This window comes from Balaenoptera ricei, chromosome 2, assembly GCF_028023285.1.
Source record: "Balaenoptera ricei isolate mBalRic1 chromosome 2, mBalRic1.hap2, whole genome shotgun sequence".
NCBI lineage: Eukaryota > Metazoa > Chordata > Mammalia > Artiodactyla > Balaenopteridae > Balaenoptera > Balaenoptera ricei.
In genome coordinates, this window is record NC_082640.1 from 39,325,917 (window position 1) to 39,340,841 (window position 14,925).

The 14,925-nt window shown below is 52.8% G+C and overlaps 1 protein-coding gene across 2 annotated transcripts in view; it reads right to left on the minus strand.

The window, feature by feature from the left end:
- The window catches only part of ISG20 (interferon stimulated exonuclease gene 20), a 22,984-nt gene continuing 8,059 nt past the window's right edge, over positions 1 to 14,925 (minus strand). The window contains exons 1-4 of one of the 2 annotated variants that reach the window (XM_059912514.1): positions 13,104 to 13,327; positions 12,557 to 12,808; positions 1,766 to 1,966; positions 1 to 214 (exon numbers count right to left, since the gene is read on the minus strand). In XM_059912514.1, the coding sequence (XP_059768497.1) occupies positions 128 to 214; positions 1,766 to 1,966; positions 12,557 to 12,784 (516 nt within the window). In that variant the 5' untranslated portion in view covers positions 12,785 to 12,808; positions 13,104 to 13,327 and the 3' untranslated portion in view covers positions 1 to 127. Of the gene's footprint in view, positions 215 to 1,765; positions 1,967 to 12,556; positions 12,809 to 13,103; positions 13,328 to 14,925 lie in introns of those variants that run through there. The other variant, XM_059912515.1, reaches the window with a different exon arrangement.

The window sequence follows — 14,925 nt, forward strand, 5'->3', positions numbered from 1 at the left end:
TAGAGAAAATATAGAGCCATTTTATTGCTAAAAATGTATTTTCCAAAAGCAAGGGCATTTTTGTTTTGAAGAGACGAAGGTCTGTAGTCCTTGCGGAGGGTGCTGAATACCACCAGACGCGCAGCCCTCATAGTCCTCGAATTCTCCTGGAGATTCGGTAGAGCTCCATTGTTGCCCTGGCGTCTTCCACCGAGTTGTGTCCCAACACACTGTCCTGCAGACACAGGTACAGAGTGGGGACTTGGGGTGCGGCTGAATCCAGGCGCCCATGTGACCTGGGCCTTCCCTGCTTGCACCCTGACTTACAGGGCTCAAGTGGGTCAGCGGGTGAGTCTTCCCGGGCCTCTGACACCCTGGACTCAGCAGGGGGCTGGAGCAGGCCTGGCTTCACCCATTAGCACTAGACCCAGGCATGGCCAGGCACAGAATCCAGCATCCTGAGGGCCAGGCCGTGCCCTCCAGGTGCTTACGATCCGCTGGGTGTGGGCCGGGCACTGCAGACTTGGCCTCAGACCCAGAGGGGCTGAAGCATTTCTCACAGGGAGCCCCAGGGCACCGAGGAATGTGGACACAGATGTCTCTAAGGGGCTCCTTGCTCAGCACGTGGAGAACAGGGCTCTTCAGTGAATCCACGTGCTGACACTCTGTCCTTGGTCCCTGGTGCCACAAGCCCAACAGAGGGGCCCAACGTCAGGCCCATCCCCTGTCTCCTACACATTCCTGCTCCCCAGCCAAGCCACCCCCAACTCCTCAGGCTGGGGCTCGGGCTCTCCCCTCCCCGGCGCCCCCTCTCTTGCCTCCTCCACTAAGACGGCCCCGTCACACTCCACTCAGACCTGGTGTCCTGCCTGCCCCCCGTCCTCTGTCCCTGCTCCAGGACACCTGCCCTCCCCTCTGTGGACATGCCCCACAGATGTGCTGATGCTCAGGTCTCGGGCCACCCTCCGTTCAACCACGAGTTTCTCAAGGATGGGCCGGGCCTTGCTCACCCGGGTGCTCAGCCTCTGGTCCAGCCTGGCCCAGAGCAGGTGCTTCATAAACATCGGCGGAGCTGGAAGGGCCCACGTGTGGCCGCAGCTCCTAGTGTCCACCCCACCTCCCTGGGCCCTTCCACCCCGGTGAGCTCCCAGCCCCCAGCACACACCTGCTTGCCGGCTCCTGGAGACTGCTTTGCCTGGGGGTTTGAGCTCAGGGTCCCTCTCTCACTTTTTGGAATCCCCCTCATCGGATATCTGCCGCTTTCCTATCTGGGGGGCAATTCCAGAGGCTTCTGCCTGGGGCTCTGGGGGGGCCTGCTCTGTCTGTGGCTGCAAGTGCTGAGGAATTAGGGCTCTGGGAGCAGCATCAGTTCCTGCCGAAAGGGAGGTGTGTGTAAATAGTGCGGCTCCCTGGATACATCTGCGCTCTGTGCTCTACACCATTTCGCAGAGTTGGGCAGGGGGATTAAGCTTCAGTTACCCACAGGGAAACTGGCATGATTTTGAAAACACACAAAAACGCCTCGATTGGGTGCCTTCCCTTCCCTGCCGCTCATCCTCACTCTAGCAGGGCTTCCTGGGTCAGCTCCCAGATAAACGCCCTGCCCTCCTGGAGAAACCCCGCCCCTCTCACAGCACACAGCCTCTCAGGACTAAGGGGAGGCTGAGCATCTTTGGGGCCAGATATTTGCTCCGGAGCTACTGGGAGACTTTACAGTCCTAGCGGGAAGGGCCAGGCCCCCAGAGCCGGCAGTCCGGCCCCAGCCTGGGAAGGGGGTGGTTCTCACCTGGATGCGCCGCCCAAGGAGGCGCTGGCTCAGCAGGCGGAGGGAGACGCGCCGGCAGTACAGCACGCCGGCCTCGCGCCAAAGAAGCTTGTCCGCGACCGTGTCGTAGATGGCGTAGTTGCCCATGTTCTCCTTCAGCGCCTTGAAGTCGTGCTTCAGGTCATGACCCACCACCAGCTTGCCTTTCAGGAGCTGCAGGATCTGGCCAGGAAGACACGCACCCTAAATGTCACCCAGGGTACTTCGGATGGGTCTGGGGCAACTTGGTGACATCATGTGGGGGGGGGGGGTGCTGGCCTGAGCTGTGTGACTATGAGCAAAGTCCTCCTGGACTTGCTGTGTGACTATGAACAAATCACCATCCCTCTCTGGGCTTGGAACGTATATATCATCGATAAAATGAGGAGACTGGACCAGACCCCTTCACCCTCAACAGTTCAGCGCTGCCGGAAGGCCCATCCCAACTCCTTCCGTGGTTTCTGTGTGATAGCAATGGCCATGGTCCCATGAGCCAGGCACTCGTTGTGCATCACATACATTATGTCGTTTAATCCTTTTAACAACCCTCCTGTGGCAGGCGGGTTGACCTCCCAGAGATGCCCACTCCCTAATCCCCAGGCCCTGTGAACATGTTACACGGCAAGGGAAAATTAAAGTTGCAGATGGACTTGAGGTTGCTAATCAAATGGCCTTAAAATAGGGAGAGTTTCTGGATGATCCGAGTGGGCCCAGCATAATCCCAAGGTCCTTATATGTGGAGGTCAGAGAGATCTGCCATGTGAACTTGCCAGGCTGCCTCTGGCTGTGGAGGTGGAGGAAGAGGCTGAGAGTTAGGAACAGGGGCAGCCATAGAAGCAGGAAAGGGCAAGGAAACAGATCCCCGTCCAAAGGCTCCAGAAATGAACACGGCCCTACTGACACCTTGATCTCAGCCCAGTGAGACCCACATCAGACTTCTGAACCACAGAAGTGTAAGACAATAAATTTTCGTTCTTTTAAACCACCAAGTCTACGGTTTTGTTATAGCAGCCACAGAAAAGCCATACAGCTATGAGGGAGGGTTGTGTTTAACTGAATTTTGCAGTTGAAAAAACTAAAGTGCTAAGAAGTGGAGTAATTTATTCAAGGTGACTCTGATGAATTTAAAATATTTGCAGATTACTTGACACTCCTCACAGAAAAGATGGAGTCTAATTCCCTTCACCTTGAATATGGGCCGGGCTGTGTGACTTCTGATCTCTCTATGGGGCCAGTGTCCCGGGAGCCCTGAGTTACCTTGAAGCCACCATGCTGGGGAGACCACCCTGAGGTAGGGAGCTGTGCCCAAAGAGCCCCAGCACCAGCCACAGCACAGGTGGGTGAGCGAACCATCCTGTGATTCTAATCCCGGGCCTGCCGGGTGCCTCAGCCAACCAGCTGTCCCCTTCTGCCGAGCCCTGCCCAGATTGCAGATGCCTGAGCGACATAAATATTGACACTGTTTGGAGCACTACGTTTTGGGGTGACGTGCTAAGCGTCACTAGATAACTGGGACAAGTCACACGGCTAGTTCGTGGCAGGGCCAGCCCTCAAAGCCTGCTTATCACCACCACGTTATGCTGAAAGACCTGCCTGCTCCAGGCCTCTGCCAGCCCAGCGGCCAAACTGCAGAGGGCAACCCTCAGGGTGCCCCAGTCCTGTGCCCTGCACGTATGCCCAGGCCTCCATTCTCACCTCCTCTCCCACGGTGGCCCTATGGAGAGCCGCAATCACTGGCCACACAGGCGGGTCACCTTTCCTTCCCTTGGCTGCCACTGGGGAGGACGGAAGGGGGACCTTGGGGCGAGCTGTACCAGGTGCCAGCTGAAGGGCAGCTCATGGCCATCTCAGGCCCAACTAGGACAGCTCTCCGGCAGCCTTCATCTCTTCCTCTGTGCCCCAGGAAGGAGCCCTCTGGATGGCTAACACCGTCCCGTGTCCTGCTTCTGCTTCCAGTGGCTTCCCCAGACATCCCATGGGGCGTTTGACTTGCTCCCCCTTGTGGCCACTCTGCAGAAAGAAGCTAAGGCTCCAAGAAGTGAGGTGACCTGTCCACGGTCACAGCACTGGAGGCAGAGTCGGTCCATCCACTATCAACACATAATGTCACCAGCCTGCCCCACCGGTACCGTGGTTTTGTTGGGGTCCTCCTCTGGACAGACCCTCGCCCAACCTAGGGACTGGGGAAAGCACTCAAAGAATAAAGCTGGGCCACTCCTGAGGGACACCAGTTCTTGTCACACTTGGGCTGAGGAATCGCCTGGTGAATCTCACCAAAATCTGGATTCGGATGTGGGATTCTGCATTTCTAACAGGTGGTTCTGATGCCGCTGGTCTGTGGGTCACCCTGAGTAGTAAGGGCGCACGACCTCAGAGCAGCGGCTCGAGGGGGATCCTACGTGTGGAGGAAAGGGCTTGGGCAGCACGCAGGGGAGGGGTAGAGGCCCAGGGCCAGTGGCTGTGGCTGTGCTGGGCAGCTGTGGGTCACACGCCTTTCCTTGCTGACATCCTTTATGTTTCTGAACAATGGGGCCTGTTTTCCTGTCTATGAGCTGACTCAGGCCCAGTTCACACAAAGCTCTGAGGGGACTGTGCCACCCCAGAGTCAGCCACAGCAGCCGGTCCCAGGCGGAAGAGGGCCGAGTCATTGTGAGGTAGATTCCTGGGAAATTCATCACTTCCCGAGCCCCAGGGTCCCGGTGGTGGCGGGGGGAGAGGGGTACATTCAGGACCATGAGACTTATCATGAGACAAATAAAATAAGAGGTAGACAAGCAGAAGGAAGGAAGAAGTAGGGAAAGGAGGAGAACAGTCTGTTTAGCAGAGAGATGCCAACTCTTCAGGACAAAGATGCTGGGCACCGGGCAGGGAAAGGCTGCTGGGACTCGCTATGTGGCCTCAGGGAGGTCGAAGACGGTCTCTGGGCTTCAGTTTCCCCATTTGTAAGGTGAGGGCCTGGAGAGGTGAGTCTCCATGGACTTTCTGTGGCAGGGCTGGGAGGGAAACCCAGGGTGGTGTGGAGGTGCCAGCTGGATGGGCCTCAGGGCTGTGTGACCTGCTGGCTTCGGACCTGCCCTGAATCAGTGTCATGAGGCAGGTGTGCCAAACACAGGGGAGGGAGGCTCAAATTCCTGGAAAGAACTGGAGTGGTTGGGGGAAAGGGACATTCATCGATCTGTTCTCATTGCCTGGCACTGGGCCAGGTACTTTCCTCACCTCATCATGGGGCCTCTCAACAAGAATATTCTTAGTGTCATTTTATAGTGAAGGGGGTTGTGGATCAGAGAGGGTAAGAGGCTTGCACAGGTCACACAGCTGGTGAGTTGATTGCTGAGATGCGGTGTCCGGATCTGCCTGACCCTGTTCCTATTATCACAGTTGTTGTTATTACTACCTACTGAGAACCTAGGGATTATATTAGCATTATTAATTTCAGGGTGGAAATTAATAATTTCTACTGCTGGGCCCATGACGGCACTCACTGAAGATTTCTTGAATCAGGAATATGGCCCCTGTGAGGCGGGGATTGTCATGCCATCTTACCAACAGGGAAAGGGGGGTGCCAGTGGTGTGTACCCATGTCACACGCAGAGGAGTGACAGGCCCTGGTGTCTGCCCGAATTCTCTTTCCACTGTGTTTTCCATCTAGTCCAAGTATTTCCCAGGCCTGATCAAAAAAATCACCCGAGACCCTTGTTAGAAATCCAGAGGGCAGGGCGCTACTCCAGACCTGCGGAATCAACATCGCCAGGGGAGGGGCATTAGCAAATGTTCCAGGGTATTCTTCCCATCTGCCAAGTTTGGAAATCCCGGCACCGATGCCTGTACAGCCCCTTAGAGCCCGCTGCTCCCATCATGCATCCATTCTTCCATCTGTCCGTTCATTCATTCCTGGCTGCCAGGAGACATGATTATAAGGGACTCTGAAGAATGTTGCCCTTGTGGAGGCCCAGGTCCCCTACTGTCACCTTCAGGAGTGGCCCTGGTCCCCCTCTTTCCTTCTGTCCCCTGCCAGGCTCTCTGGGTGCCCCTGCCCCCAGCTTCTGTCTGCTTACCCGGGGTAAACCTGGATGACAAAGTCGTCCTCCTCCATCTGGCTGAGCCCCAGAGAGACCTGCCAGGTGGCGGGGCCCCGACAGGGCACTTCAACCCAGGCAAGGGCTACAGCGCTTGGTACAGCTGAAACCAGTCCCTGTTCACAAGCTACTGTGGCTTCCTTTCTGTTTCCCACCTAAACCACAATGCCACACAAGATTTAGTTTCTTTATTTGCAAACTAAGAGTGTCATTATCATTCCCCAATCCCCGTCATGGGGTGGATGCTTCTCAGTATACCAGGTTAACATTAGAAGAGCATTTACTTACAAAAATGAGTTACAGTCTATGGACAATTACCGTTAGATTAAAAAATGAATTAAAAGAGCATTGACTTCTCAGCTGAGAGCCCTGCATCTGAGCACTGAGTTGTAGCCCAGCTTGCTGTGTGTCCTTAGCAAGTCACTGCCCCTCTCTGGACCTTGGTCTCCTCGCCGGTTCCTTCCTGTGCTGACAGTCTGATTTGTGGGGCTCTCTGTAGAACAGGGTTCTCAGCCTTGGAACTACTAACATTTGGGGCCAGATACTCCTTTGGTGTGAGTGTGTGTCCTGTGCATTGTAGGATGTTCCGCACCATCCCTGGCCTCAAGCCACTGGATGTCAGTAGCAGCCTTCCGCACCTCACTTGTGACAATCAGAAATGCCTCCACTACTGAGCCTGCGCGTCCAGAGCCTGTGCTCCGCAACAAGAGAGGCCGCGATAGTGAGAGGCCCGCGCACCGCGATGAAGAGTGGCCCCCGCTCGCCGCAACTAGAGAAAGCCCTCGCACAGAAACGAAGACCCAACACAGCCATAAATAAATAAATAAATAAATAAATAAATTTTTTAAAAAAGAAATGCCTCCAAATCCTCTTGCACTGTTGGTGGGAATGTAAATTGATACAGCCACTATGGAGAACAGTATGGAGGTTCCTTAAAAAAATAAAAATAGAACTACCATACGACCCAGCAATCCCACTACTGGGCATATACCCTGAGAAAACCGTAATTCAAAAAGAGTCATGTACCACAATGTTCATTGCAGCTCTATTTACAATAGCCAGGACATGGAAGCAAACTAAGTGTCCATCAATAGATGAATGGATAAAGAAGATGTGGCACCTATATACAATGGAATATTACTCAGCCATAAAAAGGAACGAAACTGAGTTATTTGTAGTGAGGTGGATGGACCTAGAGACTGTCATACAGAGTGGAGTAAGTCAGAAAGAGAAAAACAAATACCGTATGCTAACACATATACATGGAATCTAAAAAAAAAAAAAGAAAGAAAAAAAATGGTCAGAAGAACCTAGGGGCAAGACGGGAATAAAGATGCAGACCTACTAGAGAATGGACTTGAGGATACAGGGAGGGGGAAGGGTAAGCTGGGACAAAGTGAGACAGTGGCATGGACATATATACACCACCAAACATAAAATAGATAGCTAGTGAGAAGCAGCCGCATAACACAGGGAGATCAGCTCAGTGCTTTGTGACCACCTAGAGGGGTGGGATAGGGAGGGTGGGAGGGAGGGAGATGCAAGAGGGAGGAGATATGGGGACATATGTATATGTATAACTGATTCACTTTGTTATAAAGCAGAAACTAACACACCATTGCAAAGCAATTATACTCCAATAAAGATGTTTAAAAAATAAATATAAAATAAAATAAAATAAAAATATCTGATCTTACTGTAAAAAAAAAAAAAAAAAAAAAAAAAAGAAATGCCTCCAGATATTGCTAAATGCCTCCAGATATCGCCTCCAGATTTGCCCTTGGGGGCAAAATCACAGTGCACTGAGAACCACCGTGCTGGATGACAGTGAGACCTATAGGCGTCAGAAGATAACAAGGCAAGTTACCTTGCATTATAAAAGCAATGTCATCCCATTACAAAAAATAAAAAACAGAAAAGGGGGTGAGGAGAGCCCCCTCAAAATCCTAGTGCCTCGTGGCTGCATGGGCCCTGGGTGGACTGGGGCGCTCCGTGGCTCCCTGGAGCCGGCCTGGCATCTATGGCCTGGTCTATGGCTCACTGCTAGCCGGGCCCACTTGCAGGAAGAGACAGGCTGGCGAGCCACCTTTGAAAAAGGCCTGCAAGAAACCAATGCCCGGTGAGCTGGTAGCTTGGCTGAGAGGTGTCACCTGACTTGTGGGGTCTGATAAATGGCTAACAGGCTTCTGCCCTTTGGGGGCTCCCCAGCACAGCTTGGGATCTGTGAGCCTGGTCTTTGGGATTAAAATACTGTGGGTGATGAGTGAGGTCAAGGTGCCTCAGTGTCCTTGTTTGTGAAAACAGATGATGGCGGTTGCCTCATAACCACAGCTTCACTCCCACGCTGCGCCGACACTACCTGTTCGTACATCAAGCACTTAGCATTCACAGCACGCATTTACGCACTGTGATCACAGGATCAGAACATCACAAAGCAAGCCCTCGGGCCAGAAGTTGAGTCTCTGCTCCACCCCTTTCTTGGACAATTTGCTCAGCCTTGTGCCTAAGTTTGCTCATCTGCGAAATGGGGTGATGATACTAGTTAACTACCTCCCAGGGTTGTGGTGGGGTGTAAAGGTAGTGGGGTATGAAAAGTGCTTAGAGCAGGGCCTGGACGTGAGGCTGGATACACCTGTGCTGCTTCATCACCCCTGTGTTACAGAGGATCCTACTGAGGGCCACCGAGAGGTTTAGCAACAAGCCGGAGGACACAGGGCAATCAGGTGGCAGAGCTGGGATTGATCCCACATCCAGCCAAGTCTAAAGACAGTGTGCTAAAAGTCCACATGCTCCAACTAAAGATCCCGCACGCCGCAACGAAGATCCAGCTCAGCCAAAATAAATAATAAATAATAAAATAAATAAATATTTTTAAAAAATAAATCAAGACAGTGCTTGCTCCCTGCCCCCTGGGCTGTATGTGTATTACTGTATCTTGACAGCAAAGGCCAACACGAAGGCAGAGGCAATTCTCTTCCACGCAGCTGCCAGAACTCCTATATTGTGAAAATCAATTCAACTCCAGTCCCACCAACATTCTCAGGGCACCTTCTATGTTCAAAGCACAGTATCCAACCTGGGGCAGATAAAGTACATGGCAGGAGCTGTGGAGCTAGACAGATTCGTGTGTCTGGCTAGGCAAGCTCTCAAGTGTGTGGGCTATGGGAATTCCCTGGCGGTCCAGTGGTTAGGACTCAGTGCTTCCACTGCAGGGGGCACGGGTTCTATCCCTGGCTGGGGAACTAAGATCCCGAAAGCCATGCGGTGCGGCCAAAGAAAGAAAGGAAGTGTGTGGGCTATAGCAAGGAGGGTGAGACCCCCAGGGGGGTAGAGTTGGGGGTGGGGAGGGTGAGGGGGTCGGGCAGGGCATCACACAGGACTCCTCTGGCCTGGGCCTGCCAGAATGGCAGTATTTCTAGGGAAAGGGATGGGGGATGGGAGAGAGTAGGGTTGGGTCTGAAGCACAGCTGAGCTGAGAGAGAAGGCAGAAAAGGTAGGTAGGTGGTATTTAGAGGACCATGGACGTTGGGTTGCCGGACCTTAGGCAATGGGAGCCTTGGAGGTATTTGAACCAGGGGGTGGGGATGGGAGCGGGGGCTATGATCTGAGCCAGGCCTGGGGAAGTGTCTCTGGCAGCAGGGTAGAAGACATGGGCAGGGAGCATACATTGTGCAGCAGGCAGAAAACGAGGGCCAGAATCTAAGACCGAGGTTCTCAAGGGAAGTTGGAGAGGGGACGGGATGTAAAATTTGACTTTCTGCCTTGTTCTCTCCACAGGCACATTGATGACCATCAGCCATGAAGCGGGCACTGTGCTTAGGGATACAGACCACATCACTACACCCAACCTACACAAGGCCAGGAAGGAGGCATTAGTACTCCCCCTTCACTGATGAGAAAACTCAGGCTCAGAAAGTTTCAGTAACTTGCCAAAGGTCGCACAAACCAGTAAGTGATCGAGCAGGAAATGTGAACGGCAGGTGTGGTTCCAAAGAGCTGCCTGGTCTTTAGATCCCCGCCTCCCTCCTCGAACGGCTGTTAAGTGCCTACTCCAGACGGCACTCCATGTTACACACTGGAAGGGCCCGGCATAATCTCCAACTGAGAAACAAAAACATTTTGGCACCACGTCTGGATGAGGACCGAGGTGTCCTGACTCCCAGGCCAGTGCTGGAGGGTGTCCAGGGAATTGCATTTCTCTTCTGCCCTTTCTGCTGCTGGGATGGGGAGGGAGGCTGGGGAGGAGGAGAGGGATGGGGCCAAGCCGCCCACCTGACTGCTCGGTGGGGATCTGAGTGTGGGCAGCTCCATGTAGTATCCCTAGGTCTCCCATCGGCACCTAACCACCCCACCTTTCTTCGTGTTGCCCTCCCCTTCTTGGTGACTCACCTTTGTCCTCCTCTGTCCTAACGTTTCCTTCTTTCCGATCCTCTGGATGCTACTGATGACTAAGTCACTGCTCCCTGGGGTCTCTGACTCTTCTCTCTGCTGCCATCTCTTTCCTCACTCCCATCCATCTCCCCAGCAGCCCCGTTCAGGTCTTCTTGACAGCGGTTTTGATCCTGCCATGCTCTTACTCAAGAATCTCAGTGGCTCTCTATGGCCCGCTAAGTTGCATACACAGAATCCTCCCTCCCCTTTGGCAAATAGCACCAGCCTCATGGAGCCTTTCCAGGACCACCCTGATGTACTCTGCCCCCTCCTCAGGGCTCCTTAGTACCCTCTTAGTACCTCTAGAACAGTGCTGTCCAATAGAAAGAAACATAACGTGAGCCACATAGGTAATTTTAAATCATCACCGGCCATATTTTAAAAGGTAAAGAGAAATAGGTGAAATTAGTTTTAATGTTTTATTTAACCTAATATATAAAAATACTACCATTCTACATATAATCTATATTTTAAAATTATCGAAGTACTTTATGGTTCTTTTTTCAATCAAGTCTTTGAAATCCAGTGCATATTTTACACTTACAGCACATCTCAATTCAGACAGACCAGCCACTTTTCAGGTGCTCACCTGTCACCCCTAACTGGTGGGACCCTACTGGACACACAGCTCTAGAGGTTTCGAGCCTTCCACATTCTAGTTATCTGAACTTGTGCGAGTTGCTTAGTGTTATGGGTTGAATTGCGTTCTCCCTCAAATTCATTTGTTTAAATCCTAACCCCAGCCACCTCAAAATGTGACTTATTTGGAAATAGGGTCATTGCAGACGTTATTGTTAGGATGTCATAATGGAATAGGTTGAGTCCCTAACGAATACAACCGATGTCCTTATAAAAAGGGGCAATTTGTGAGACACGCACACAGGGAGAATGCCATGTGAATATGAAGGCGAAGATTGGGGTGACATTTCTCCAAGCCAAGGAACATCAAAGATGGCCAGCAAATTGTCAGAAGCTAAGAGAGAGACACAGAACAGGTTTTCCCTTGCAGCCTTCAGAAGGAACCAGCCCTGCTGACACCTTGATCTGGGACTTCTAGAACTAGTCTCTAGAACTGTGAGAGAAGACATTTCTGTTGTTTAAGCCACCCACTTTGTGGTACTTTGTTTCAGCAGCCCTACCAAATCACTATTTAGTTCAAGAGAGCCTCAGTTTCCTCATCTGTAATATGGGGACACACAATGTCTGTTCCTCACAATAATCCTGTGAGATTGCTGCTGTCATCACCCCCATTTTCTTTTCCAGATGGGGAAATGGGGTACAGAGAGGGTGAGGAACTTGCTCAAGGTAACTTAGCAGGTAAGGAACAAAGCCAGGAATCAAACCTGGCCCTCTTAGCTCTGAGCTAACAGCTCCTGAAGACACTTTTGGCAGACTGTTTTGTGAGGCATGAATGAGCTCCTGGATGGAGCTCAGGAGAGCATCCAGTGAGTAACCAGTGCTCAGAAAACAGGGGCTATTGTTGTGGGCTTATCTCCGGCACCTGGAGCCTGGCACATGCGCAGTATGTGGGATTGAGGTGAACCTCAGTTCTTTGTGTTCTTCATGAACTTCCCCAATGTGAGTTCACCTTCCCAGAAATGACTAACCCTGGTGCCACTTCTAGAGTGGTTGAGTTTCCTTTTCTTCTAGTGATTCAGAGAAACAGAAAGTAGACTGGAGATGTCACAACAAGTTGAAGGGCAAGAGAATGGGAGACTTTGGTGTGTCACACCCATCACTATGAGTGGATGGCCTGCGGTGGGTCTGGGAGCAAGCTCTCCCTGAGCTCAGTGGGCTCTGGCTGGCCTGTCCTTCAGGACCAGGAGGGCGCCCTGCCAAGCGCCCAGCCAGTGAGGGCCTCCACCCAGGACCCATCCCCCATTTCCCCCACAGGGCTCCCCAGAGGCAGCCGGTATAGAGGAAAGAAGGAGGAATCTAGCTCCCAAATCAGTGTGCAGGGAACAGCAGGCAGGACTCAGCTTCCCCATTGTAAGACCAGCAAGGTGGACCAGATGACCCGAAGGCTGCTCCCAGATACGAGTCTAAGGTTGTCTGATGGCAGGAAGCCTCCTCAGGGATGTGATGGACACACCAACGGGTTTCTCATGCCCTGGTGCTCCCCACGCACGGGTGCCAGGGAATCTGACATGGCTGGGGTCACAGGTCACAGCTCCAGCAACCAGGGGAGGTGCCGGGGAAGTGTGTATGTGTGTGTGGGGGGGAGTATATGTGTGTTGGCCTGGCTGGCATATGGCCCTTCTCTTACCTCCAGCCTGGCCACGGCAAACGGGGTGGCCTCCTCCATGTTCTGAGCCGTGATCCCGCTGACGGGGGTTCTGTAGTCGGTGATCTCGCCCTCGGGCCGGATGAACTTGTCGTAGAGCACGTTGCCGTGGTAGTCCACGAGGCTGCAGCGAGCCAAGCCGCTCTCCTTGAAGGGCCCCAGCCCCACCATCTCGCAGTCCATGGCCACCACATGCATGCCTCTTGCCATGTTCCACCGGGACCCTCAGATGCGCTGGAGAGGGGGCGGCAGGAGGGGCATCACATGAGGGCCAGCTGAGACCCCAGGCGTCCTCAGCCACCTCCCAGCCAGCCTACACCCTCTGCCCTGCCCTTTGTCACAAACACCACCTGGCACAGAAGGAAGTTGGCCTCTTGCCACCCCAACTGGCTTCTTCAGCCGGCGGTCCCAGGGCCTCTCTCTGGTCCTGCCCGGCAGCCTCAGGACCAGGATGCCCCCTCCCAGCCCCTCCCCTGGCTGCTACCCCAGAGAAATGCCTTGAACCCACCATCCTGTCTCCCACTCTCACCTGCCTGCCTCTCTGGTGCCCCTTCTCAGCTACTGCAGTTGCTCTTAGCAGTGACTCATCTCTGACTTCAAGCCGGGAATCCTCACCCTGTTTCAGTTTCTGGTTTGCTATCAAGTGAAATCAGGGGCGGGAGGCCGGGCACATGGGCTGGGCTGCCGGAAGGTGGGGAGCTCGGTGTCCTGAGCCAGAATTGATGAAGCTGGCCGGCTCCGTGTCTGGGTGTCCCACTTTGCCCCTGCCCTCCACCCAATCGCTCAAGCCCTCCCCCTCCTCGGATGACGCAGCTGATGTGGATGGAGTGGATTGCAACATCTGTCTTTCATTTCTCATCCTCTGGCCAGGGAATAAACATCCCCAGGACTGGAGCCCAGGGAATGTCCCACAACTTCCGGGGTGCCGCCACCAATCTGAAAACTCTGTGAGGTCTTTTTTTTTAAATATTTATTTATTTGGCTGCACCAGGTCTTTGTTGTGGCATGCGGGATCTTCGTTGCGGTATGCAGGCTCTTAGTTGTGGCATGCAGGATCTAGTTCCCTGACCAGGGATCGAACCCGGGCCCCCTGCATTGGGCGTGTGGAGTCTTAACCAATGGACCACCAGGGAAGTCCCTCTGTGAGGTCTTTTATGGGGGCAGGGAGAGCTGGCTCTTGGGACACTGAGGTTATTGATTGGGAAGGGCAGGAGAAGGTTGGGGTGCAAGGGGGGGCTATCCCCCACTGCCGACCCAGTAAAGCCCTACGGCCTCTATTGGCTCAGGGATGCCTCAGAAAGAGTCATTTGTCTGCCCTCGACGTGCTCTGCCTCCAGCTGGACTGACACTGTTTGAGGACAAGGAGAAGCAGGCCTGGAGGGAGCCCCACCAGCCCGGCCGTGTTTCCCAGGGGCTACGCTCTCCCAAGCTAGAACTTTGACCCCTTAGAACAATGCCTAACACATAGGGAGCACTCAACATTTATTGAATAAATGAATGAGTTACATCCGGGGCAAAAATAGAATCAGCTTTAATGAGGAAATTGTCCATTATATACTGTGGTGAGTTGAGCACTCCCATCTTGCCTCCTACCCCAGATCCATATGGAACAAGCTTTGAGCTGTCGAATCTGACAGCCCCCCCCCCCCCGTTGTCACAAAGATTTGTGGCTTCGAAAGGAATTTCTCCCCAGGTTCTCAGTGTTTTCACCAAGTGACATCCAGCTTCATTTAACAGACCTCAAAAAGAAAACCAGATACTGAAGTATGTTTAAAGGATAAGTCACTGTTCCTGTTTGTCATTCAACTGGTGGGAAGTTGAGTTAGAAAAGGTTATTTGGGGTTCCCATTCTGAATGAGCTACTTTTTCTTGAATTCAGGCTGTCTGGGAATTTTTTGTTTCTCAAATGCATAAAGGATTGTCACCCTCATTTAGGGGGAGATGAAGCAAAATTCCCATTACTTTAAATGAACATGCATTGAAAAAGTAACCCCCTAAAGATCCAATTGGAGGTTTCTGTTTCTACAGTCCCCGTAGGACCCCATGCACCCTCTGGTGATCGGCCCACATCAACATCCCCACTACAGGCCTCACCCCCTCTCTTCCACTGGCCACCTCAGGACTCAGACAGAACACATACTCGCCCCTGCGATTCTTTTCCCCACGGGTCCTAAACCTGCTCCGTGGTCAACTCCAAACCTGCATCTTCCAGTCTTCTCTGCATTTCTCCTTTTCTACCCACACCCTACCCCAGTCCTCACCTGCCCTACCTCCATCTTCATGCCCTGCTCTAAATTATCCTTCAAATCTTACCAGATTAAGTTCTCCAAAACTGAATCTCTTACACTGTC